The sequence below is a fragment of the Neopelma chrysocephalum genome, unplaced genomic scaffold, assembly GCF_003984885.1.
Source record: "Neopelma chrysocephalum unplaced genomic scaffold, ASM398488v2 Primary Assembly neopelma1_96523, whole genome shotgun sequence".
NCBI lineage: Eukaryota > Metazoa > Chordata > Aves > Passeriformes > Pipridae > Neopelma > Neopelma chrysocephalum.
The window spans coordinates 606,842-634,700 of NW_020925169.1; the positions used below are offsets into that span (position 1 = coordinate 606,842).

Below are 27,859 nucleotides of genomic sequence, written 5' to 3' on the forward strand. Positions count from 1 at the left end.
CAAATAATTTTGTCTATGATTTTGGTGTTCTTACTTCTGTACAAAGATCTTAATGCTATTTTAAGAAGGCAAAATAGATACTCCTTATTGCAAAAATTTGCATTGAGGAATATTTTATTTGTAATATGCATTTTAAAATTGCCATGGCAAGAAATGGCTTTGATTTTGAAGAAGAATCCTTTCAAATAATTAACCATGAATTACTCTACTAGGAAGAAAATAATTATAGGTTGGACATAGCTGCTTCAAATGAGATATATGGAGTTAGTGACTAGTTAGAAGCTGAAATAAATCTAAATCTAAAAAAGAACTTTCTCTTACAGTCAGGATTTAACTGTGGTGTTTTAAAATGTCTCCAATTTCAAACATGCAAATTTCTTCTAGACAGAATTATTAGTTGAACTGTATTGTTGAATTATGAATTCCTCAGTGTAATAATTAAAGAAGGTAGTTTTATCTTTTAAAAGAGACTTGTGATTAAGTCTTGTCTTAATATCTGAGCTTTTGCTCAGAACTACTGAGAACACTATAGATACCTTTTCATATCATAAAAACGTTTATCTTGCTTGCTCAAGGTATTTTCACAAGTAAATATTATATAGTGTAATTTCAAACATATGTTTGTATTACATGTAAAGAGATGTATAACTAGGCAACATAGTTGTCTTCTGTTTGAGGTGTAAGGGATTTGGCATCCATGTACCATTAAATTGAAAAGAATATTTTAACAGTTTCTTTTTAAAATCATACTTAGGAAAACACAGATAGGCTGAATAGTCTAAGATTGTATACTGTTTTTCAAGGACTCATTTATTTGAAAATCAGCTGAATACTGCAAGAAGAAATCCTTGTAATTTAATTTTTTAAACTACTTACAATTTAGGTTTTGTTGCATAGACACATGCTTGTACCTTTCCTGACCTGAAATTTTCAACAGAAGACTTAAATGTTACAGTGAATTGATGATTTTTGGTGCCTCTGTAAATGCCATTCTCAATGTGATTTTTTCTTTCCTAAATAACCTGCTGTACTTTCTTTCCAATGAATTTTATTGGCATATATTCATCATATGATATTACTTATGCACATTACTAGCCTATAACATGTTGTTGAAGGCTGGTTATAGGAGCAAAAGTTCACTTGAGTATTCATCCCTATTATAATTGTCATGCCAGTTCTACAAAAACCCCTGTTGTTTTGTTTTGTTGCCAGTACAAGTAATTCAGTTTTTTTCCAGTTTAATCTTCTCTTTCATTTTCATGTTGATTTTTTTTGGTGTTACCTTCCAGATGTTTCTAAAAGGCTTAACTTTGAACCTGTGAAAAAATGATGTGGAGCGTCTAACTACAGAATGTAGACCTTCTAGAAGATCATTTAGAATTTCTAAAATCTGCAATACATTCTAAATATACAGGATGTTGGGTTGTTTTCATATTAAATTGTTTTAAACTACTGTAGCACCTTCTTATCCGAATAGTATTTAGCCTTGCTTTATCAATTTTTTCCTCACATTATTGTCATAAAAAACCTTTCCTTATAATGCTAATATTAATTAGTCTAATATTAATCTGTTGTCATTTCACCTCAGTGTTTTAGAACTTTCATTCTTATTTTATCTAGATGCCTATAAATTATGAGTAACTTTAAGCAATTCAAAAGTATTGTGAGGGAGTAAAGTAAAACTAAGGATAATGTGGAAGAGTCATTCCCTTTAGGAACAATGCAACCAGATCACTCTGAGTAAGGTCTTCTAACTTTCCAGAATGAATAAGTCTGTCTATTCTCATTGTTTAGAAATCTAACTTTAAAAAAGAAGGAGGAAAAAAGTCTCCTTTCAGAATTTAATTGCCAAAATGTGTTTATAAAAAAGGCAATGAAAAAATGGGGCATTTAATTATGATTTTAAATTATTTAAATTCCAGTGCACCTGTTTAATAAAAAGAAAATAATGTATGCACAGTAAAGTCTTTCTATTATGCTTCTGATGACAATAGCAGGTATTAAGAAACTATAATGGGAAGAGAATATCTAACGTTTTGTTATGTCAAGAGACGTAAGAACTATTGTATTGGATAAGTTTTACAAATTTCTGCTATGTGAAGCCATACATTTTCAATTCAGCTTCATCTGATTACCTTCTAAAGTTAAATGCTCCCTAGAATATACAATTACATATTTGGTATATCCTTGGTATCCTCGTAAGAAAAATGTATTATCTTCAGATGCATCCATCTGTCCAGAGTATTGCAAAGCTGTTACTCTGACACATAAGCATTTTCTGCTTACAGTACCGCAAAGCTGTAATTACAGTACTTTCTCCTTCTTTTCATATAACTACACCTTCACTCTGTGAAGAGCTTGGGTTATGCCGGACTGTAATTGTACAATGAGCAGAGGTGCTATGCTAATTATTTCTGCTTCCTTACTAGTGGGTTTGGAATGTGTGAAGGGGTAGGCTGCTGCAGAAGGAGATGGGATTCTAGCACTTGAACGGTGTGCTGAGTTCTTCCACTCTTGGATGGAGTTTGTGCAGTGTGTGAAATATCTCTAATTAAAATTTAGAAGACGGCCAAATACAGTGAAACAAAGAGCTTTATTAACAGCGCACTGGGTGCACGAACTCGTGACCTGGTCTGAGCACCCCACCGTTTGAAAAACGTGCCCTTTTTGTACCTTTGGGTTACATAAGCTGTTAAATATTCAACAGGTGGCTGGTATTTTACCTTAAAAGGTAATTTTTTGAATTCGGGAGGGGGTGTCACCCTCCCTCTTGATTGATTGATGACGTACCCCTCTGTACATCTACAGGGGGGTCCCTCTGCACACAAAGGACAGCCACAAAGGCCATTTTTATATATTTTTTCCCTACCCTGGCCACGACATTTCCTTGGTGTCAGGCCCAGACGCGGCCTTTAACCTTACAGTCTCCACGAGGCGCCTAAAACTTCTGGAATTAAATGAAAAAGAAGAAATAAATCCTACCACCCCCTGCTTTTTACTAAAATCAATATGCTTATAATAAAACCGGATTATTTATTTCTCATATTCAGGGTGCAGATTAGGTTACTGGAAGCAGAGAACATGATGTACTACTTGGAGTAGACTACTTGGAGCATTCATATGTGAGCATTCATCAGTAGATTGAATCACTGGGAGAGGTTCTTTCAGAAAGGAAACAACTGTGTGGTGCCAAGTATTCTGCAATAGTGTATTAAAGGCATTTCAAACTGGGAACTCAAATTTGGTTGTAATCCCTGTCCCAGTTTGATGATACGTTAAATAGGGTAGTATCTATTCATCAAACTATGTCAGCTAAATATTTTCTAAAATCTTTTAAGTATTTAAAGTGTTTTAAATATTGTTTTAAGTATTTAAATGATTTAAATAACATTTAAAATGCTGTCAATGTTTGTGAAGCAATAATACAAGATTTGAAGTGTGTCATAAGTTAGATATAAGGTCATCCAGTAATAGATACAATATAGAAATAAGAGGTTGATCTCTATTCTGTACCCCAAAAAGACAGGGAGGTAGAAAAATGGTATATGAAACTTAATAGTTAAAATTCATGGTTAATATTAATACCAGGATTTTTGAACTTTTTACATACTTGACTTTAAAAATTTTAAGAAAATTTTTCTATCTGTGAGAGAATTTTTACGTGTCTGTTTATGCTGTAGCATTATCCTAAGAGATAAGGGGAGAAAGCACTTTTAAATGAGTTAGCCTTTTGTAGGATGAACTGAAAACAGAATACTGAATATTCTGGACTGGCAATTCAGAAAGTGTTTGTAAAATAGGAGAAGGACTGAGCTTCTCTTTAATATAACTTTTGTCTAGCTGTTTCTCCCTGACTGCATACCTTGTTTTCAACAACTTTACATTACTGAAATTGTTGAGTCGATATGTATTTGAAAATACCTATCTGTGAAATATTTATCTAATTCTTTAATATGGCTCAGTTTTATTGCCCAGGTCTGCAACAGATTATGGATCTGTACAGTCTTAATAGATACGCAAAATAATTACCTTTTTGGTAATGGTTTTATATATCCTTTTTTCATCTAATTCACTTAAAATTCCAAGCAGAGTTGACTATATTGAGATTTAAAGAAATAATTAATTTTAGTTTCTTTTAGCTTGTTTTCTTATTGCTGAGTCTCTAGCCTGCACAGATTCAGCCTTTTCTGCAAAGTGTAAAGGTCTCATCACTCCAAGAAGTACAATTCCATGAGCAACTCAGACTTTGTCTGCTGGGGTAGTGTCCTGGTTCCAGCCAGGGCAGTGTTAGTTTTTGCAGTAGCCAGGAGGGGGCATGGCTAGGACACAGAGGCTATTCTATACCACTTCAAATCTCGCTCAGGCATTGGGGGGGAAGGGGCTCCTTCTGGTTGGGTAGCGCGGCAGAGCAAGTGGTTGAGGAGTGTCTGTTCTGCGTGGTGAGCACTCACATGTGAATCATTCGCTTCTTTTATGCACTGTGTTATTAATATTGTTGCTATCACTGTTCATTTTCTTATTTCATTGCTGTTTCCATTTAATTGTTTTTATTTCAAAGCGTAATCTTTACCTTTTGTGCCTCCAATTTTCTTCTCCATCCTACTGCAGCAGGAAGGGGAGGAGGACAGGGAAGTGAGTAACTGGTGCTTGGCTTGGAGTGTTTCAGTGGGAACAATAAAGTGAGGAATGCCATTCCTAAACCACAACAGGTAGTTAATGTGGTTTGTTGTGGATGAGAGTCATGACTCCAATCCAGTATATCTCAGGTCTTGCAAGAGCTAGGGAGGTGGATATACCTTGTTAAAGATCAAGTCATTTGACAAGCCTTGCATCTGCTCTGTGCTCTACTTCTATGGCACTTGTTGGCTGATGGGTTGTAGGCTGGCACCATTGTTTATTTAAATAGTAAATATTTTGATTGTACTGTGAAGAGAGAACATTCAGCTGAATTGCTTCCTTTAGAAGAAACAAAACCCCATCCATTTTTTGAAATATCCCAAGTAACATTTAAGTGCATAATTTACACAATGATTTCCCCTTAACAGTTCCAAATTCTTGATTAGCAAAGCTTGATCCCTTAACTGACCTTTGAATGCTCACCCTTTTTTAAACTACAGTTTAGGTGCTCATTGCTGAAAATACACTTACAATTTTTTTAAGAATCATTCTTGTTTTGTCTAATTCATCCTTATTGAATGTAATTGAGTGTCTTTTTTATTAAGATGAACTGGAGAAAATTTTCCCGCTCTTCATACTGCTACCAGTCAATCTCTTCCAAATATATTCTGAATGTAAAATAATATTGGGTATGGTCTCATTATTTATGTACTACAGATTAGAGCAGATCATTTTGGGCTTTTTGCCACTCTGATTCAGATGTATCCCTTATGGAGAACATGCTATCAATGCTGTTGCCTACGTCCTGGAGCAGTTACCTTGTGACCAACAGTGTCTTTGCATTTCAAAATCCAAATTAATACCATCTGTTTAAGCTATTTAATTCTCTTTTCTGTGGCCTAAGGAAAACAAGATGATTTTTAAGAGCTGATGTATTGCTAAATATTAATTCAAAGTGGTCAGGTACATCTTCTTGTTAAAATTTGGCAGAAATATTCTAAATAAGATGCCATTTGAACAGTTTTGCAGCTATATTCATTCAGATATATTTGCATGTCTGAGAAAATAATAACCATGAAAACAATTTTAAATTAACTTTTTTGCTTTTACATATAATTTGCCTCTTTACCTTTAGGATTTGTAATCTTGCCAAGGTCATTCTCCTCATTCATGTTGTTGCACTCTATCATTATGATTCATTCTTTGCACATACATGAATGCTGTACCTTCAATGCCACTTACTTATGGCATTAAAATGAGTGAATAAATGTCAGAACTGACCAAGTCTTGACTGTCAAATGTCAGCTTCTCTAGCATTCATGGCTAATGCTCTAATCACTGGTGCAAAACATTGAAATAATTTGCTTTCCTTGCATGTTTTTACTGGTCGGGATGCATAGGGGAGTAGTGTGCCCAGTCACAATCATGCTCCACAAAGGCTGGAGATGTTCCCCTTGAGCTACCAATCAGTAGGTTAGCCAAAGTGAAGACAAGCCCAATGACTAGTGAGAATGGCTATAATTTATTTTCAATTGATGGGTGGTGACATATCATTTTTTGGAGCCAGGGCTGCCTACTGTGGGGCTACATGACTGAAGACAGTGATGGCCCTAGATGAGGCTCTTCACAGCTCATTTAGCCCAGATGTAGCTACGTGGGTGATGAATCGGTTCAGGGTACCAGCTCAGGAATTTTCCCATAAAATTTGTGTGCTGTCAAAATGTGGATTGGAACACAAAAAGGATTAAAATTCAGTCACGTGAGAAAATAAAGGATATAATTTCCATCACGTGAATCCAGGTATAGAAAAGAGATTGGAAGAAGAATTAAGTGAAATATTAAAAGTGCTTTCAGTTGGGGTAGGTCAGTACATATTTTAGCTAATAAGAGCAGAGTGAGGTTTTATTTAAGCTTGGGCACACCCCCTCCAACTTTCAGCTGACAGGTCAAATTTATTTATATGCTTCCTACCAGTGCATAACACAATACATATCTTATTTAAACTTACTTTTGCCAAGGTCCACTGGTGTGCTTAGCATCTGACATCTCATGTTGTTTCAGAATACAGATGAATATGAAAAGCCTACCCTGTTAATTTATCAATTATATATTTTTTTATCTCTATAAAAAAAATTAAAGTACTATTTAGTACCTTATTTAGAGGTCTGGCTCCAAGGGGTTTGCATACTTTTTTTTTCAGTATGATTTTTGTTCGTAAAAAATTCTGCTGTTGTTACTTAAAGTCAGATATTTTCTTAAGCAGAGATCCTTGAATCCTCTGAATGGAAGCTAAGCATTGCTTCACATATTGTGGGGGTTTGCACTTTCTTTTCATATTGCCCATTGCCTTGGAGAGAGCAAAGAGGGAAGAAACAACCAGAGGGGCAAAGTTTCTTTTATCTTCGGAAAAGCTGTAAAGTAAGCATCTCTCCTGTTTGGCTTGTGTTGGAACAACATCTTCTGTCGTAGCCCCATCCTTTGCCTAAATATAGAAAAAATAATTTGTGCTTATACAAGCGAGGATTGTATATGGCAAGATATGTAAATGTCAGAATTAAGGTTTTACTGTGTTACACTTCTAAAAAATTGTTCTATTTAAACTATTAAGACTGTTTTTTTATTCACTCAGAACTAGTCAAAGGCTCTCATCTGGTAATACGGTTTAAATGATCTCAAATGTAATGAGCAAATACATATTTGACAGTGTAACTATCTACACATTGTATTTGTTTGTCTTCTAATCATGTTAAATTATAACTTATTTGAGAAAATATAAAACAAAGGGAGCAGAACTAGAGTTACTATGTCTTTTAGGTAATTTTGACTTCCTGGTTTGTGTATTACATCAGAAGGTTTGTGTACAAAAAAGTTAAGTTTTATGATGGTTTATTATCATATTGTGTGCAATACAGAGGCAAGTAAATAACTTTTAATGTGCCAAGGAATCTGTGAGAAGCAATAATTATTTCAGTAAATTTTATATTTTGTTGAACTTCCTCTAAAGGGACATATGCCTTTCCTACTTCTTTAAGGAAGGCATAAAATATAAAATATAGTGGTTGAAAGGTAAAAAAATAACATTATCTTTCAATATACAGACATATTATGACAAAATATATGTGGTTTATTTACACTAGGTAATAGTTTTTGTAGGTTTTCTGTGTGTTTTTGTTTCAGATTTTTAGTGCAGCTAATCCAAAGTAGTGTGAAAACAGTGTACCCTGTATGCAGCTCTATACTTCCTGGAAGCTGCACTAATATTGGAAATATAGTAATGAATTTTTATAAATAATTCATTATACTGGCACTTGAAAAATTTACTTTTATTTGGCATTGTTTTGTACTCTAAGGTAACATGACAGGATAACTGTCTTGCATAAAACCCAAGATCATCACTCTTTTTCACTGCCTATCAACCAGTTGGAGCTTAACTAAGCCTTAATGATAAGGTCCGCAAGATTACTACACCTGAGAGAAAAATCTGTGAGACAGACTTTCTAATTAATCATTGGTAGTGTTCAAGGTTTTGTTATTTCTGTGAACATTAGAATTTATGTAGTCTATTACAAGTGCTGATTGCTAAAACTGCAGCTCATTTTTATTTCTTCAGATCTGTAGCTGTTTTTGTGCTAAACTGTACCATTTTTACCCTTCTGTTTGGAAGGACACACAGAAGGTGTATATAGAGGGAGACAGGTCTAACTTGTTTGCTCCTTGAGCATTTGGAGAAAAGACTGATGAGAAAGAGAGGGAAAAGGAGAAAAAAAGGAATGTCAAGGGCAGCAGTTTGATGGCTGGGGCTTTGAGCAACCTAGTCTAGTGGAAGGTGCCCCTGCCCATGATGGGAGGTTGGAGTGAGATGATCTTTAAGGTCCTTTCCAACCCAAACCATTCTATGAGTCTGTGAATTTCAAACATGGATCATTGAGGAGAGGAAAATAACACTCTATGTGAAACTGACAATCATATAGTTGGCAAACAGTGTGGAGTGAAAATCCTACAAAATAGTTCAAGATTTACCTTGTATGGCTATCTTATTTTGTCAAAAATGTCAGAAGCTTCTAACAGTGCCCATTTAGTGAGATATGCTTTGTGGTATCCCTCCTTTTGTTCAGGCTGGATGGAGAGCTCTTACTGCTGGAATACAGGCATTCAAGAGCCAGGAAAAGTGGAAAAAACTTCTGGCCTCTCACAATATCCATGGGCTGACTCCTTATTAAAAATCTTTCTTTTGAAATTGAGTTCTGGAAATTATTCTCTGCCATACCAGCTTCCCCTCCAGTATTGTGCAGTTTTAGAGAAGCTCACCTGAGACTATGACCAGGAGGGATGGGGAAGCCAGAGGAAACATCTTGTTAGTCACCCCTTTTAAAACAGAGTAGAACTGTCCAAAGGGGTCTTTATTAATTTAATGTCTTTATATTTCTAATGAAATCACTTGCAGCAAAGAGAACAGGTAGAGCACAAGGAAAAAACTGAGCTGAAGGATTATTTTGTTCCTTTGCTTCTTCAATGAAAACCAGAGTGCACCAGTTAAGAAGACTGTGAACTCTGGGCCTCCGTAATCTTTCTGTGTCTTGTTTTTGCAGTCTGTTAAATAGATACATTTCTCTATGTTGCTGTTTTGAGAAGATTATATTAAAAAATCAAATGTATGCATTTATTGTGCCACTGGTAATCTCCATACAGAAAGCTGAAGAACTGCATTGCCAATTCTCTTATAAGGAGGCAGTTAGAAGTCCTTTCACCATATCTCCTTCTTCTGAGCACCTCAAAGACAGAAAGACATCTGTTTCCTCATCCAATTGTCACAGACCAATGTAGTGTTTCCCTTACCTATGTACAAGCTTTCTTCCTTTTCCATGTTGGCATGTCCGTCTTCTTTTACCATCATATCCACATGCTTTATTCCTATACCCCTGAAACTCTAGAAGTTTCAGCCTCTTTTGAATAGGTTCTTTTTGCAAAAGGATATCCTTACTTGTCCTGTAGGTGGTGTTCCCTTACTTTCCTGCAAGTGAGACATAGCAAGGAAGCTTCTCCTTGTTTATATTTGCTTCCTGGGTTTCCTTGTTTCATCAGATCACAGGAGGGAGTCTTCATATTCCTGAGTGTCATCAAATGCCAGTGAGGACTTCCACACTGGATTTCTGCATCCTTAAACATAGCTACAGATTTAAATGCTCATGTTCATCAAAAATATATTTTAAAAAGCCAAACTTTAATATGTCTTCCTTTTTTACTCATACAAAGCTCTTCCATAGCTTCATATTGCCTAATTTGCTAGAACTAGATCTACAATCTGAAAAAAAATAGTTAACGAATCTATATATAGTTAGCAATGAAATACAGTCCAACAAAGGTTGCAAATAGGTGGGGATAGCTACATATATTTATGCTGGATTTGGGGGACATCAAACACTGGAGCAGTTGCCCAAAGATGCTGTCAAGAAAGTCAAGACTTCACTGGACACGGACCTGAGCAAACTGATACAGTTACACTTGGTTTTAGTGCAGGGTTGGGCTAGATGACTTCTAGAGATCCCTTCCAACTTTAATGGTGAATAGCAGTGAATGTGTTCAGATTCTAAAGGAGAATGTTTGCATACGGTATTGAGCAGCTTTAACCTGTGGAAACTGGTTGAAGACCAGCTTGGGAGACTTGTGAAAGTCTATTGGTCCAGTGCTCAAAATGAAAATAAAAAGCTTCAGCAGACAGTTAATCTCACACCAGAGTGACACCACTTGGAAGAATAAAAGGAGCAATTTTATTAGTAAGATTGAGAAAAGCAGTGCTGCTGGTAAAACTGAGAAACATTAAAGCCAGATCAGAAGATAGAGACTGATGTAAATCCTTGAGGACTTGAGACTGTGTAATCTGAAAGAAGGGCACTTTGTGGGAGTCAATACATGAATATTAAAGGTCTGTCCAGAAGCACTGGACAAAGCCCCAGTATACCAGTGCCTTGGCTGGAAAAGGGGCACTCATGCCTGAAATGGGTAAAATGTGGTGAGTAAGAGCACATATGAGTGGATGCTTGTGCTTCAGACTGGCTTTGACTAAGGACACAGGTCCTTTTCCCCTTCTAATATCATCAGTTAAATCAGATATAAGGTAATGTTAACTCCAACAGCCATTTGCATCAATTGTTAAATTGGAAAATTACTATTTCCAGAAAAAAAATGGATACATCATGGTAATATTCAATTTTAACTGAAAGGCAACCACTGTGCCCCCATCATTAAGCTGTAATTCTTACCTAAACTTCAACTAGATTTTTCACCAGAATTTTTTTTGTATAATTTAAAGTACCATGTAGATATGTTACAGAATCTTCATTTAAATATATATTTAATGAGAAATGTTTTACAGTTTTAATGAGTCTTAAAAGTCTTTTGATGAGCAGTCAGTGTAATTATGGTATTTAAAATGATTGGATAAATGCATACGTTTTAATTTACCTTCCTCACAACTGAGTTTTCATGCTGAAGAATTGTTTCATTTTGGATCAGTTTATCCTCTTCTTCCTTCCAGAAACTGTTTTATCTCTGAAATAAAATTAAATATGTATGATACTAGTAGTATTGGATAATATTGTAATAGCATAGTTCAAAATCTATCCAGGAGATGAAAATTATTTTGATTTTGTTAGAGAAGTGACAAAATTGATAATTTGTTATCCAGAAGTAAATTACAGAGTAGCTCTGTCCTATATGTGTTGTCTCTGTTGTGCTTGAGGAAATTACCTGCAGAATTTCTGCAGAAGATGTTGCACTAGGTACTACGCTATTGTGGGAAAAAATTCCTCCTTTGAATTTAGAAAGACAGCATAAACTCATGAAACAAATATCAACAAGGAAGAATTTATTCAGTGCCCTGGGTCTTCCTCACACCGAGTTTCCGGGGAGAAAGATCCCTTGAGTTTAAATTTCAGGCATTTTATAGTTTTACAAAATCCCACCCTTTTCCAGATAAGTTTAATGCATTCATTTTTGCCTAAAAAGGTTTCTTTTATCTGAAAAGGGGCTTTCCCTTCCTTCCAATTGGCCGCGAGGCATCTTCTGTCAAAAATGATGGATCTTCCCTTGTTCTTAGCCCAAAGAGAGAAAAGAAACCCCTGTGTACAAAATTTGCCAAATGGCTCGAAAAGATTTTAGTTTTTAGGAACTTTATACTTCCCTTATCCTGGCCACAAAAGAACCCTGGTACCCAGTCCAGTTTGGAACTGGATACCTTACAACTTCACGATGTGCCTATAATTTTGTTTTATAATAAAAACCGTATTTTATTTCTCATAATATCAGCAATCTGCTTCACTACCACAAAGAAAGAGAGAGGCTCAGCAAATTTAGAAAAATAAGGACATTATAGAAACAGCAGTTAAAAGGGAAAACCTGGGCTTGTCTTTGCATTGTATGCTGTACCACACAACCTACATGAAGACCATTAACTGTCACATGCTGAGCCTTACAATTTGTTGTTCAGAAGCAGTACACATTGGCTCGTAGTTAATTGTTACTTTGATTTTTTTCTTTTTGTGTGTGTTTAGGTAAGTTTTTTGTTAATGAAAACTGAGGTCATAGTAAGTTGAGTCTTTAATACAGAATAGATAAACTAAAATTAGTACAACTAGCCTAAAGAAAGCAGTGAACAAGAATATTGTTTCTCAGGACCAATGTCAAATGTCTTCTCCTGAAATGCTGCAGGAGGTTTGCCTTTCCCCATGGTCCACAGATCCTTATATTTGCCTACTGAATGAGTACTTCAGGTAAAAAATACTTGATTATAGCACAACATTTGTCAAAAATTCCCATGCTCTGATTTGATCTCATTTGGCATGTAAATTGCTGGCCATGAGGTAGCTGTTCCCAATCAGCAAAATGTTTTAGTATTTTACCCAGGAAAGAATATAAAAGAAGGGTAAAAATGATGCTTGCTTGAAATATTGGCCTACATCCAGCAAACTGAGGTCATAGTTCCAAGCTTTGTATGGATCTGTGCAGGTATTTCCACCTTGCAGCATTCACCAGCGGTTGATACAAACCCTCTTTTGTATCAGCAATGCTAGGCTCAGGAATTTCCCTCCTCCTTTTGCAAAAGAATATGAAAATTTATTCTGTTCTATTAAATTACTTTTATGTCATTCACTGTCCGCCTTTTAAGTGTATCTACGTGCTTTGCAAGTAGATACTTGTATAATAGCACGGATGTACTGTCATCTTCATATCTTACATGTGTACTGTCATATGGGAAGGCTTAAGTTATTTTAATTTCTGTCATAGAATATGTCTATTAAACTTTTCTTCTAAATATTTAACCTCTTATTTTGAACATAATTTATTACAAAGTCAAGTAGCCTCAGATTTCTACACAACTTTCCAGCAGGTGCCAGTTCCATTTTGGCATGCACTGATGTGTAACTTAGTAGTACCAAACAGAGTTCTAGCTGTGTTCCTACAACTTTTTCTGGTGTTTGTTTTTGTTTTGTTTTGTTTTGCTTACATTGAAGTAAATGTTTAATAATGTTTAATATGATATTTCCACAAACCTTTTTAATTATGGCTCTCTTGTATTTAATATCCCCTTTGTGAAAAATTGTTGAGTTTAATAATTTCCATATTTGATATGTCTGTCTAGTAAACACTGATTTTTACATACTTAACAGTTTTATGATCTGCAATACCATTTATGGATATTGAGAATACTAATCTAGAAACAGCACATAACTTTCTTCTGTCATAAACAAATAAATCTGTGCTGATTAATATCACTGCTGCAAAGCTTCTATGAATATACTTAAAATTAAATTATCAGAAGCTGATAATAATAATAATCCTTTATTTTCTTTCATATGTTTGAGGGTTTTTTTATTATTGACAAAACAAGCTTTTAAACAGCCTTAACACCTTCTTAAACTTTCCTGGGAACTCCTTTACTCTTTTTATGTTTTTGTTTCATCCAACTTTCTGTGCACATATGGCTTGTTCCTTTTATCGTCATGCCTTCTTTTTTTTTGATTTCAGCTGGTTTCATGAAGCAAAATGCTTTTAGTCTTAAAAATATTTTCATCTTTGAAATAATTGCATAACTTACTTTTTCAATTTACTTATATTTCCATGTATTTAATATATACTTTCAAGATAAAGACTCTTTGCATGGACCCATCTCCAGCCATATCTTATTCTTTCTCGTGGCGTGTTATGACCAACAATCCTTGGTTGGCTCCACAGCCATCCAGCTATTAGTACTTGAGCCCCTTATCTTCTGGGATCCTGCCATCTATCAAAGGTTCTTATGCTTGTAAGAATCTTTATGTAGCCATTACAAGCACTTCATCTCTTCCTGTGAAGTGACTCAGTCACTAAAAAATGGTGTAAGTAGACAAAAAATAATACTTTTACACAGTGCCCACTTCTATCTTCATGGTTTCAGCCATATCTGTGGCTGTTTCAGATACTTCAGAATCAGAAAAACTGCTGTTTATGATGAAATAGACATTGTGAGTGCCAGCTGCAGCAGATACATTAGGTTTTATGATCCTAAGGCTCTTTGTCATTTCTGAATTTGTCATGCTTGTTAAAAATACTGAATAATTAAAACAATTTCAATATATTTTTGACAGTTTATTCTTTTAATATTTTTATCCTAGAATAAAGTGCACATGGTGCTCCACAATTATGTAGTAAGAATGCTGTTTGTCTTGAACAGAAATATAGAGAAAATTAGAATTTCAAAAAAAAGAGAGAAACATTGCACTAACTTTAGCTTCATGGTCTCATTTGTTTATTTATTTATTTGGTGGCTGTTTGTGAAGGAATTATGCTTCTTTTGAAAGCGCTGAACTTTGTGCTGATTTCTCATCTTTAGAAATATGAAGTGCATTACCAGAAGTTCAAATATAGCAATGAATTTTTACGTTTTTTCTCTCTTTGCTACCTCAGATCTGTCCTAATCAGCATTCATCTAATGCTGTTGAATAGCAGCATGTTCTCTGAAATGTGCAAGCAGCTGCAAAGAAGTTAATAGCCTACAGGTTCCTGTTTCAAATGCTGAAAGTGGCATTAAGTAATAGTCATTTTCCAGATACTGTAGGCTCCACCTGTATCTGGGTTTTTTGGGCATCTTCCAAAATTCCATATGTAATATTTGGATGGTCAGCAAAACCTCTACTTTGGACTTCCAGAGAGTGGACTCCAAGCCATTCTCCATCGTTTATCACCCATCCTGGCTAACTGGGGAGGTCCCAGATGAGTGGAGTTTGGACAAGGTGACATCCACAAGAAGAGGCAGAAGGAGGATCTGTGGAACTACAGGCCCCTCAGCCTGACCTGATGTCTGGCAAGGTTATGGAAAGATCATCTTGAGTGTCGTCACGCAGCACATACAGGACAACCAAGGAATCAGGCCCAGCCAGCATGGGTTTTAGAAAAGGCAGGTCCTGCGTGACCAACCTGATCGCCTTTTATGACCTGCCTGGTAAATGAGGGAAAGCCTGTGGATGTGTGTACCTGGACTTCAGCAAAGCCTTTGACACTGTCTCCTGTGACATTCGGCTGGAGAAGCTGGCAGCCCCCGGCTTGGACAGGTGCACTCTCCACTGGATTAAAAACTGGCTGGATGGCCAGGCCCAGAAAGTGGTAGCAAATATGTTGCATCCAGTTGGCAGCTGGTCGCTAGCAGGATTCCTCAAGGCTCAGTTGTGGGCCCAATCCTGTTTAATATCTTTATTGATGGTGTGGACGAGGGGATCAAGTCTACTCTCCATAAGTTTGCAGACAGCACTAAATTGGGCAGAATGTTCATCTGCTGGAGGGTAGGAAGGCTCTGTAGAGGCATCTGGACAGGTTAGATCACTGGGCCAAGGTCAGCTGTATGAGATTCAATAAGACAAAGTGCTGGTTCCTGCACTTGGATCCCATGAACCCCATTGCAGTGCTACAGACTGGGGGAAGAGTGGCTGGAAGGCAGCCCAGCAGAAGAGGACCTGGGTATGGTGGTTGACAGCCAGGTGAACGTGAGCCAGCAGTATGAATCTTGGCCTGCATCAAAATGCTGTGGGCAGGACCAGGGCAGTGACTATCCCCTTGTACTCAGCACTGGCTGCACCTCAAATCCTGTGTCCAGTTCTGGGCCCTTCACTTCAAGAAAGACATTGAGATGCCAGAGCAAGTCCAGAGAAGGGCAATGGAGCTGGGAAAGGGTATGGAGTGCATTTCCTATGAGGAGCAGCTGAGGGAGCTGGAACTGTTTAGCCTGGAGAAAAGGAGGCTCATGGGAGACCCCATTGCTCTCTATAACTATCTGAAAGGAGGTTGTAGCAAGGTGGGGGTCTCTTCTCCAAGGCAGCTAGTGACAGAACAAGAGGAAAGAGCCTCAGCTTGCGCCAGGGTAACTTCAGGTTGGACATGAGGAGGAATTTCTTCACTGAAAGGGTGGTCAGGCATTGGAACAGGCTGCCCAGGAAAATGGTGGAGTCATCATCCCTGGAAGAGTTCAAGGAAGGACTGGACATGGCACTTAGAGTTCAGTCAAAGATTGGACTCTGTGATCTAGGAAGTCTTTTCCAACCTCCGTGATTCTATGATTTTGATATACTTGGCAGATAAATTATATTTCTGTCATGAGATTTCTGAGATTAAGCAAAATATTCCCAACCTGTACCAAGATGAAATCGAAACTTTTAAAGTTCATCATGCAGAGACACAAAGTCACAAGTCTGGCAGGTGGGAATTTCACCATTACATGGGAGAACCTTCCTCTGTCACTCTCATGTCTTCTGTGAGTCATTTGAATTAGAAAGATGCAGACCATCCTACAGTGACACTTTTTTTTCCCTCTCTTAAGCAATTAATCAAATCCTCCCTGAATGACTCTATTGCAGCATCACAGAGTGCTGTACATCTTCCCTTGTTCTCCTCACATCTCTGACCAAAGCTACAATGTAGGACTTGGTCATGACTGGCAAAGGCCAACCTGTTAAACTTTCTGAAGGCATTTTCTTGATTTTTAGCTTTGAAATGTGTTTTGCTTTTGAAAATTAGTAAGAGCAGGTATACATTCATAAAAAGTGTTCACAAAATTGGTGTTTTCTATGCCACTAAAAGTTGTGAACACGTCTTCCTGATTTCCTGGTTGCAGATATATATGCACATAATCCCAAGGAAGTTCCCAGTACAAATAAATATTGTTTAGATTATAGCAGCAACAAAAATGTGCAGTTCAGTTGAATCTACATGTCTCAACCAAGTATTTCCAAGGTGTTACTGTTTTCTTGCATGTCTTTTTTTGCATCCATATCCTCCCTGCTTTGTTACTTCCACTTTGGACATCATGTGTATCTTACACAACACACAACAAGCTTTGTAGTGGTCTTTTTGCTTTATCTCTTGAATAATGCCATCCTTAGCTTATGTACCCTACAAAACAATGTCAATAGGAAGTTGGGCAAAAAATTTGCCAAATATTATTTTCACTAGCCTGCTAAGCATTTGACTAAGTCATCACTGGAGGATGCACAAAGTTGATACGATATAGATTGTGCTCAGATCATGTACGTTTTTTTCACACAGCTTTTGTGTCTGTTTGTTTTTTCTTCCCATACCACAAGCTTTTGCCTATTGCAAGACTAACAGATTATTGAAAAATAATGTAATAGGCCAATTCCTTTTGTAGTTATACTATGTACAAGAAAATTCCTCAATTCTTTCTTGCATTAGTAAAGCAAATATTACAATTTATATTATTCTACTGGGTTAATTTGAAAACTAAAGCCTCATAATTTTTAAAACAATATTTGCACTGTAGTATTTAAATTCCCAAAGCAAAAAGCAGTGGAAAAAATCTACCATAAATGTGAGGTATATTAAGACATTCTATCATGTCATATTTCTGCTTAATCAACTCCCTATTTAGAAACTACTCTAATAATGCATCTTGAAATACAGTTTACAGTTTTCCATGTGTATGCATGTTGAGTAAATTAATCAGCATGATTTTAAAATGTATTTAATGCACAGCTTTTTGAAGTTAACTTTTTATAGATTCTTCCTTCAGTTTTACATTCCAGAGCTCAGCAAGCTGTTCTGTAGAGCCACCAGTCTTTGTAGTGGGCCAAAACCAGATGAAATTTGCCTTTGTTTATTATCTTTTTTCAGCTAACAGTTTAAAGAGTGAATTTGAGCTAAGCAGAGAAAGTAAGCTCTTTTCCAATTTATTCAGGAGTGCTATCAGGGAATTTCTTTTACCTCTTACCTTGGCTGCAAGATGTTGGACTGCATGACTGATTTCCAATATTCTCAGTTCTCATTTCACTTACCTGTCTCTTCTTAGCATTTGTGGCTTTATCATTTCTGGATATAAATATTAGTTACACTGCTGTAGGCAATATTATCTTGTTTGGAATGAAAGAGGGCAAATTACTAGTTTTTCTGTTCCAAGCATAAACAAATTATTTATTTATTTATATCACATTAACCTTTCTGTACAGAGTTGCAATACAGCAGTGAAAGACCTGAATGACTAACAATGAGGCATACTGTGTACAGAGATCCTATACATGTGGCTTTATCACCTCTCTGTTTTTTTATTCACCTCTTTGCTAGTCTGAAATTGATTTGTTGGGCCATGTAAATTTTAATCTACAGATTACTTTGTTCTTCTTTCAGATGGTATCTCTGCTCCAATGGGTTGTTACATTTTCAGTCTGTTCCTGGTAATCCCTGAGGAGTACCAGGAGACCAGGTTAAACAACCAGGTACCAACTTTTGAAAATAGAATAGGAAGCAGGTGCTAACTTCTAGGCTTGTTGAATTCACTTTTTCTTTGGTCCTCACAGGAAACTGGGGTATTCTAGCTACAGGCCAGAGAGCAGTGGTTTTTCTGTGCTATGAACATGAATCAACAAGCTTTTTAGCAGACCATTGTTTGCTTAAATTTGCAGAAAACCTGCAAATAAAAGTCAGCTTCCCGGCTCCCCTAAGCTTATATTGCAAGTTATGAACTGAGTGGAATTCTTCTAAAAGAAAAAAAATGAGTATTTTTAAAAATTTCAATGCATTAAGAAGGAGATTATACTACTGCCATAATAATCTTATGTTTTCAAAATATTAATCTTTTTATGCTATCATAGTAGCCCCTTCTTACCAAATGGAAGAAGTTTCTTGTTGACAAAATATGAATTTTTTATACTCTTAAGGCACAAAGCTGTCAAATTATCAAATATAATTTCTCGGCAGATATATCTTGTGTTTGTATTTACAGAACACACATATGCCACAGTAACCGCATTTCAAAGTTTGATCCTTTAAAGTATTTACATTGGGTTTTCACCATTTATTATGGAAAGCCTTTTTAAATTGAAATGAAAAGGGGAGGGTGAAGAGAGGGAACAAGCAGAACATGAAGAGCAAGATCATTTTACTAGATGCATTTCTATCATGTAATTATATGTAGGTAAATCATATGCATTGGCTGAATGAAAATATTGCTAGCACTGCGATCATAAGATACTTCCTTGGGCCTCTTGATTTTCTTAAAAATTTATAGTAATGCTAAAAATACTTAAATTCATTTCATGTGATGATTACTAAATTATTTTAAATTATTTAAAATATATAATCTTTTGAGTAGTCATCTCCAAGCACTTAGCTTAGACATAGTGTTATTGATCCCATTCTTCCATAAAATTGGCCCTCTTGAATGCTTGTATCATTACTCTGTTACTTGCATGAGTACTTGTATGTATATATACAAAGGTATGCTCTATACATACATATTTGAACTATATGCATTTACACAAGCACACAGTGTTCTTAGTTTAGAGATTCAGATAAGCAACTTCATGCATGCACTAGAGGTGTTGGGAATAGTCTATAGAAGAAATAAAATAATGGGGACATGATACAACCTGCAAGCGATAAGCACATGTGATCCTAGGACAATTATTTCTGTAATGTCATGATAAGAAATCATCCTTGGTGAATAAACTTTGCTTAAGATTCTAAGCAGTGAGAGAATGTGTTTTGGTCCAAGCCTGAGTAAGGCACAAATCCAGCAAACTGAAGCTGTATAAATTGTTATTATTAGAGTTGTTTCATTTTTTGTTTTGTTTTCTTTTAATTGAACTTATTTTAAAAGAAACAGCAAAAAAACCAAAGTGCTTTGTTTTAATATAAAGTACTTTACAAGTATTTCAAGGCCAGGCTGGATGGGGCTTTTCACAGTTTAGTCTAGTGGAAGGTGCCCATGGCAGAGGGCTTAGAACAAGATGATCTTCAAGGTCCCTTCCAACCCAAACCATCGTATGATTCTGTGATTCTATACTTGGTTACTTGAAAAGCTGAAAATAACAGTTTGGGCTAAAAAAAAAAATATTTGAAATAAAAACCCCAAACCATATTGAAATATTCTTTTTAAATAAAAACTTAACTAATTTATTTCTAAAACATTGTGTATAAAAAGGGAAATCTCAAAAAACAGAAAATAAAAAGACATTCTGCTGCCACAGAAACCTAACCAACAGAGTATATATCTTCAGAATAAGATGGTGACAGCTTCAGCAAAGCTCCACCCCTCCCCTCCCCTCCCTCTCCCTCTCCCTCTTCCTCTCCCCTCCCCTCCCTCTCCCTCTCCCCTCCTTTGCACTTCGGAAGTAGGAACATAACTCTGTTGATTCCTTATAGCTGTGACTTCCTAGAATTTTTTCCCCTTGTTCCCATTCTTGTGGCATATAGATAATTAAAAACATAAACAATAATTCCCATGGTGTCTTCTTTTGTATCTTCTAGAAATAAATGAATTTGTTTTACTGATCAGAAGGATTCTGGAAGAACATTTTTCATGATGTTTGTGTATATGTATCAGAGGAATTTGGCAAAACTGTATCGAAATTTTCAGATTTCATTTATTTCTGAATACGATAGTGGACACTGATTTTCACACAGATTCACCTGAAAGCAATATAACTTTCCACTACAGGGGGCTATTGATTATTTTCAATGAAGAAAGAAAAGGGAACTGTGTTCCATTAGATAGACATAGAAATATTGTCCCAGTTGGTCTGATTTCAGGATGAATATCACCACCAGAACCTTTACACACATTGCATTGTTCCTCTCTGTATTTAATGGCTGTTCACTTCCCTGGGTTTTTTGTGTCCCTCAGGGAAGTATGTCTTTAGTATGTGTATGAAACAGATATTGAGAAATATGAGAAAAGTACTACATAAATGGCTGAAACAAAGCAGACATTTTTTAAATGGGTAATGTTTAGGAATTTAAATGTTAGTAACAGTCTTAAATAAATTATTTTAATTAAATGCAATCCAGAGGCTTCCCTTTTAATTTAATACTACCATTAAAAAAATAAAACATTGAACCACATGGAAACTGAAAGACTTTTCAGGGCTTGAGATTATGAACATTCACTGGACTTAGTTGGCTGTGTAACATTGATGTAAAATGTATTGCATGGTCTATGATTTCTCATGTTACAAAAGGGGTATTTACAGGTGAAATATTGAAGAGGAACTTACAGAGATTTATATTCTTCTATTACTTAAAAATGGCAAACAATATACCGTCTGCTAAAATTTCTTATCTTGTGGTGAGGTATAACATGCTAGAGATTGATAAAACAATTGTTTCACAGCCTACAAAAACTTAATCCACAGCTGTCTCTTACAAACTTCAGGAAGCAAATAGGTTATTCATTAAAATGCTCCATGAGATGGTAGCAAGTCTTTATATTTTAACTAAGTGTATGATTTTTCTACCCATTCCAGCTCAGTGGAATTTATTGGCAGTATTCTAACAAATTCAAATATATATTTTTATTTTGGATTAAAATAAACAATTACATGTACATTTAAATTTAAATGTATTGATTTATCACAAGTAATCTCAAGAATTGTACAAAAATGCCAGATACTTTCCATGTCAGGTATAAGTTCACCAGTATAATAAGGTACAAAGGGATAAATTATTGTTTCAATGAAAGGTAATTGAATTCAGTAAAGGTCCTGCGCAGCTATAAGAGTAGGATATGTGGTGATGGCTTATAAGTAGTGTGGAAATTGCAAAACGCAAAACAAAACACCAAAACACCTGTCTCTGCTTCATGCCTGCTTTGTCACTTTCCTCTTTCTTTGTCAACAGCTGACAAAAAAATTGGTCAGTCTCATCTTCAGCAAGCTGCTAATAATATCTATCATAACTATATTTTATAAGGAATAAGTGTAAGGACAATTATGAAAATCACTGTTGGAAAAAATACAATTAATCATTTCACATCTGTTCAAGTTTAAAAGGCTACAGGAGTACTTACACATGAAAAATACTCTTTAAACAGAAAAGGACCAGAGGACCAACTGAACTGAGAAGGCTCCACAGCTGCATGCACACGATGTAAGAGAATCTGCCACAGCTGGCAGTACATCATAAGGCTAAGTCACTTGCAGAAAATCTGCACCTTTTAAACAATAAGAAGAGCTTCATATCAATTTCACAAAATTGCATCAATTAGATGTTTATGGACAAACTATTGCTTTCTTTTGCCTCCTTCCATTTATAGTGTTATTTGTAAATAAATGCATTTAGACAAAAGTCTGAAAATTACAGCAAAACAGCTTGTTGGAGAGATTGAAGATGAATATGTGGAAAATATTTTCATGTGGATTACATGGAATTACTCATATCACAAAGATAAAAGGGAATGTAAGTTAACTTTAAGTATCTTTTTTGGTTTGGTTTTTTTCCTCTCCACTCTTGCTTTCTTACATAGTACTTGGCACAAAAAGACCTTCTCTACTTGTGCTCCCTGATTCTATTCGTAATCCACTACATTAACAAAAGATAAGCTTAAGAGCTTGCGGTGCTTGAAGTCTGAATATTTACCCATGTTAGGATGCTTGAGTGGCACTGTTTGTGTCTGATTTAGATTGGATGTCAATTACGTAATCTTTTTAGCTGATTTCTCTTTTTTGATACATAGTAACTATTAGGCATAGCTATTATTTAATATAGAGATCCATATTTTCAGCTATTTAATGGGCAGCTGTAAAGTTAATGTTTCTACATTTGCCAACAATTCCCTATAAGAGGAGATATTAGGTTTTGCATAGAAACTAACAGTGGTGTCATTGTTTTTTTTTTTTTGATTATAATTCCTTCTGTGGAATTATGTGATGTAACATTTTCCAAGACATTAAGAAATGCAGTAGATAGCAAAATACTAGATAAGTCTTGTTAGCAATGCATAAAATGCCACTATAAATTTATATTAGTGTGACCCTTTCTATAAATTGTTCACTTTTTAGCTATTGGCTTGTATAAGCTTTAGAAAATGACATGGTTATATACTCTGATACAAATAAGGATATTTTTCAAAGTTGGAAATACATCTCTGTTGAAAAGTATTCTTACATTTCATTTAAATTTTGTTCATGTTTCTTCTTGCTTTTAACATTTCACATATTTTCCCTCTAATATTTACACACTTGTTATAACTAATCAACTGCTATAAACAAACCTAGGAACTAATCAAAGAGTATTTATTAATGTAAAATTCATAGCAAAACTTCTTAAAGTGTGGCAATTTGCTGCAGGTAAAATCTCTGTCACCTTTGGCAATCCCTATTGCATACTACTTCATATGTTTTATTTCTGATTTCATATACTACTGCTTTGGTATCAACTGCATGTATGTAGTCTTGATCTGTAACAAGCACCTAAATGTAATATATAGTCCCTGTTATGGTTTGTAGAAAGTGCCTTCATAGGAATATATCTACAATTTACAAAATATATGCAATATTGCAACAGAAAATCAAAGCAGCAAATATATCACCATGTGTCCAGCCCTACTGCAATGTCCAGCATGCCTAACAGGTGCACAGAAGATTTTCCTCTGCGTCTCTGCAAACGTATTTACTGTTTCTTTACTTCCTATCATTCACTAAGTGGAGAAACAAAAGTATCACAAAATATAGTCCTGGATAGCCATTTATATAAATAGATACATTGATGCTATTTATATGCAAGGATAGCACATGGATACATTGCTAAATAAACCTGAGCTGGGATCACTGGATCTTCCTGGGTTACTGAACACTTCCCCCTTGCTCTTTTTTTGTTAGCTTATGAATGTGCCAGTCAAGACTTCTTCCTCTTTTGCTTCTTGTTTATGAGGAGAAACAAAAGCCCTCCCAGTGCTAGTCATACTCTTTGACCTCATGATCTAAGGTCTAAGCTGACCAGCAGAAAACTTCAGTAATTCCTATATTTATCTGTGCTGATGTGTTTTGCTGTATCTGTCTGAAAAAATATACTACTTCTCCCTCTGTCCCCCCTTGATTAGCCACATGCAACACAGAACAAAAACAGCAAAGTGTTTCAGTGATTCATGTCAGGTGCACACAGTATGTCATCTACATTATTTGATATTTCAGCATATTTTGAAAACATTTAAAATTTTTAATTCTCCTAAGTACACAAGTATTATTGGCTTGAAAACTTTTGGTGCTACCCTAAAGATTACAAAGATGATGGCATTTTCTTCTTAACATATGCTTTCTTTAAAATATGAAGAACATACTGAAAGTTGGGATTTCTGGACACTTGAACTCATCTTTCTATGGTTATATGAAATCTAAGCAAAAGGGAGGTGGTGATATGATGGATTTGTTCAAATAACTCCAGTATCCTTTTGAAATGCTGATTTTATTTGATGTTCCAAGATATAGCCAGACTGAAATAAAACATATGTTACCTATGAATTTGGAAATTTTTTCTAAGAGCTATGTTTGAAATGAGCTAATGATTTGAAACAACAGAAGTTGGCTGTTAAACTGATGAATCTTGCATTTTGAAAGTAATTCATGATGGTAATTTTATTCATATTCACATTACTTGAACTGGCTAGTTGGATTTATGCCAATTACTATTGCCAAAACAATCGTGACACATTTTTGATATGCTAGTAAAAACTTCTATTTTGGAAATTTTTGACTAGTAAATGCTAGCTTTTTTCCACATAAACACAAAACTAACAGCTAATTTCTCATCCCGTTTAGAATGATAAAGATGTGTTGTGGCCTTCTTCCTTACTGTCCAGTAGTCTTTTAAAAAACTACATTGTCCTCAGACTTTAAGCATGAAAGTGAAAAAGTTTCTAAATTAGATGGGGGACCAGGTGTTTGTCAAGCTGATTTCACTGGAGAATGAAGCAGACAGACATAGCAATTAATTGTATGTAATGTTAATATTCACATAAGGTTATATACGATAGGAGTTACATATGAGTGCAATAATAGGAAGTTAATTATTGCAAAACTTTGATGATAGGCATTCATTGCTTTCAATTTTATTCATAGTATGCTTTGCTTGTTCTGATACTTCACTTCAGGCAGTAATATGGGATTCAATTTGGGATTCAATTTTTAAGGTAAAGATGTGATGTATATATGCTAATTTATACATGTTCATTGAACATATTTTTTCCCAGCTGTTTTTTAACAATGAGATTGTACTACAGAGCACTTGTTTTCTTTCTGGCTTTAGTAAGCTTTTAAATAGTTACAAAAAGTGTACACCGTACTTTATTGCCAATAATGACTGTCCTCCTCTTGCAAATATGAGGAATGCCATTTTCCCACCTTTCTGTATTATATTTCATTTATTCACCAATCTAAACTTGTATAGTTTAGGTTCTGGTTTTTCAGTCTGAATGAGGACCTAAGAATTGTGAGGACAGGATTAAAGTATTGCTCCTGACATTAGTTTCCTAAAAGCAGTCTTTGTTCTGCTGCTTCTCTCCCTGTCTCCTACTTTTCAGCAGCATCTTATGGCTCATTCATAACCTATTGGATTTAATATTTGAAAATCTGATTTCTGTATCTTGTGTTCATGCTTTACCTTTTGTCTTCAGCTGGTCTGAACTGAGAGGCTACACTTCACTGTCTACTTAGAACAGAAAGAGATTAATATTAAAGGAATGTCAAATTCTTAAATATCCAAAAAACTTGTAGAAGAGATAGAGCCACATAACTGAGCATTGTGTAGGCATAATTTGAGTGTTACAAAGTTTAGCTGACTGTTGGGATCTGGGGCTCAGCTATCAGCAGAGAAGGAGCTGATGAGACTATGTAGCAGGCCAAGGACAGCAGGAGCTGGGAGAAACTCCTTACTCTGAGGACCTTCCTCACAAGACCTATTGATATTTAACTATGTTGATTGGCCTGTCTCCTGCAGCAGGATATGGAAAGACTTTGTGATGATGTTATCAGACCATGTAGAAACCCCTTTGTTCTTTTTCCCCCATGTGGTCCTAGCTAAGGGAAAATATTAACCAACTGTGTAACTCTAGCAGAAAATTGTGTAATCTTTTAGTTGGCATAATCCATCCCCTAGTTAGCATAACCCATCCTCCTCATTAATATGTCCTGCTCCCAAGACCTTTATATTGCTTTTTGTGTGTTCAATAAAGATTCCAGTTTTCACCCCCAAACCTGGGATCGTTAGTTATTGACCTCTTCAGCTGACTACATAGCAGCATTAATTCTGAGTTTATTATTCTGATTTGCTTCAAGGGAACACTGCATTACTTTTAAGGTTCTATATTTAATTACTGAAAAAAAAAAGAAAAAAATTCATATTCTTTCACTTTTTCAGTTGTAATGGTATTAGGACTTAATCCTAAACTAGAAACGAGTGTTCACATGGGGAAAGAAGTATCTGATGTCATTTATTTCTGGTTGTGATAGGTATACCTGATGGTTTAAGAAACAAAGAGCCTGTCACTTTTGTGGTATTTTGTAATATGGTACCATCACTGCCAGAGAATTATGACAATCACATTAAATATTTGGTTGGACATCATGTGGTCACCTTTCACTGCAAACTTAGAGAGCATTGAGAGCATCTGCTTAACTTCCAAAGCATATGTTAGCTTTTCCTCTTATTCTCTCCTAGTTTGACTAGGCTTCCACCTCTACCTGTGTGTGTTTGATATAAAACAGAAAAAAAAAGAGCACTATTGCAATAAATATAAGTAAGATTATGTGGTAGCTTTGACAATTTGTGTCAATATCCTCGTGGCCATGACAAGGTGTGTGTAGCAAGTTTGGGGGTTGTACTTCGAATGATTCAGTAATTTCAACTGATGTAACCCACTGATAGGGAGGGCAGTTGAATTGATAGTAACAAGTTCTGTATTTATTTGCTTATGCTAAAGACTGGTTTAAAACACATAAAAAATTAATAAAAAGTTTTTTTTTTCAGGTGGGAGATGAAAGAAGATGCAGATCTTGAAGATGAGGAGAGAGTTATGGTGGAACACTTAAAAAATGTTTATTTGATACCAAGCATTCCTATCTCAGAGAATAAAGAAGAACAATTACCTTGACAGATTTTGGGTAGCACCTTTTTTCTGAATTCAACATGATTAATTTAATGGCTTAGTTATAACTGACAGGACTAGAAAGCTCAGGAATATGTATTTCCTGTAGGAGATAGTAGGAGTTTTAAACTAAAGAGCATTCCCCTGTTATCGTCTAGTCACCACATCCAGGCAGCAATTGTTCATGCATGCATAAGGTGAGCAACAATATATGACAATGTCAATGTCACAAAACAAGGAGAGTGTATCTCAATACTGTGGAGAATAAACCTGAATGACAAATCAAGAATTGTTTTAAAAGTATAAAACTCACTCTGAAAATAATGCAAATTTAGACGCATGCTAAGCAAATACTCCTGGTTTCCATCCACCACTTTGGAGTTGGAGTCTCTGTCCCCAAGGACCTTTTCTCTCCTTTGGTGCTTGTTTATTAGATCACCTAAAATACATGAAAAGGGACAGGTATAGACCATAAATCTGCAGTCCTTTTTGAGTTGCTCCAGAATGAGTACACTTGGCCATTTTTCCCAATCCAAAATGCATCAGCTTTATTACCCTCACAGATCCTAACTTAACATCCAGTGTATGTTATGGCTTAAAAGACACATTATAGAGCAACTAGAAGTTTTGAGAAGCATCTTTTTATTTTAAAGAATTATTCACAGGCAGTGGTCAGAAGATTATCTTAGCAGTGAACTGAGAGAATTATAAATAATATCTATTTCTGATAAATACAGTAAAATTTTATTTTCAAAATAATCCCAGTTTGATATTAAAATTTTTCTAAATATTAAATCTTTTTCTTATACACTTGTTAAAACTATCAGCGTGACAATATTTTTTATACAG

The 27,859-nt window shown here is 35.4% G+C and overlaps 1 protein-coding gene across 9 annotated transcripts in view; it reads left to right on the forward strand.

Annotated features, from left to right (window-relative positions):
• Nucleotides 1–27,408, forward strand: part of KIAA0825 (KIAA0825 ortholog) — a 248,123-nt gene extending 220,715 nt beyond the window's left edge. For all 9 annotated transcript variants that reach the window (XM_027708751.1, XM_027708741.1, XM_027708743.1 and 6 more), the window contains one exon: nucleotides 26,893–27,408. In XM_027708751.1, the coding sequence (XP_027564552.1) occupies nucleotides 26,893–27,016 (124 nt within the window). In that variant the 3' untranslated portion in view covers nucleotides 27,017–27,408. The remainder of the gene's footprint in view (nucleotides 1–26,892) is intronic.
• The last annotated feature ends 451 nt before the right edge of the window (nucleotides 27,409–27,859 follow it).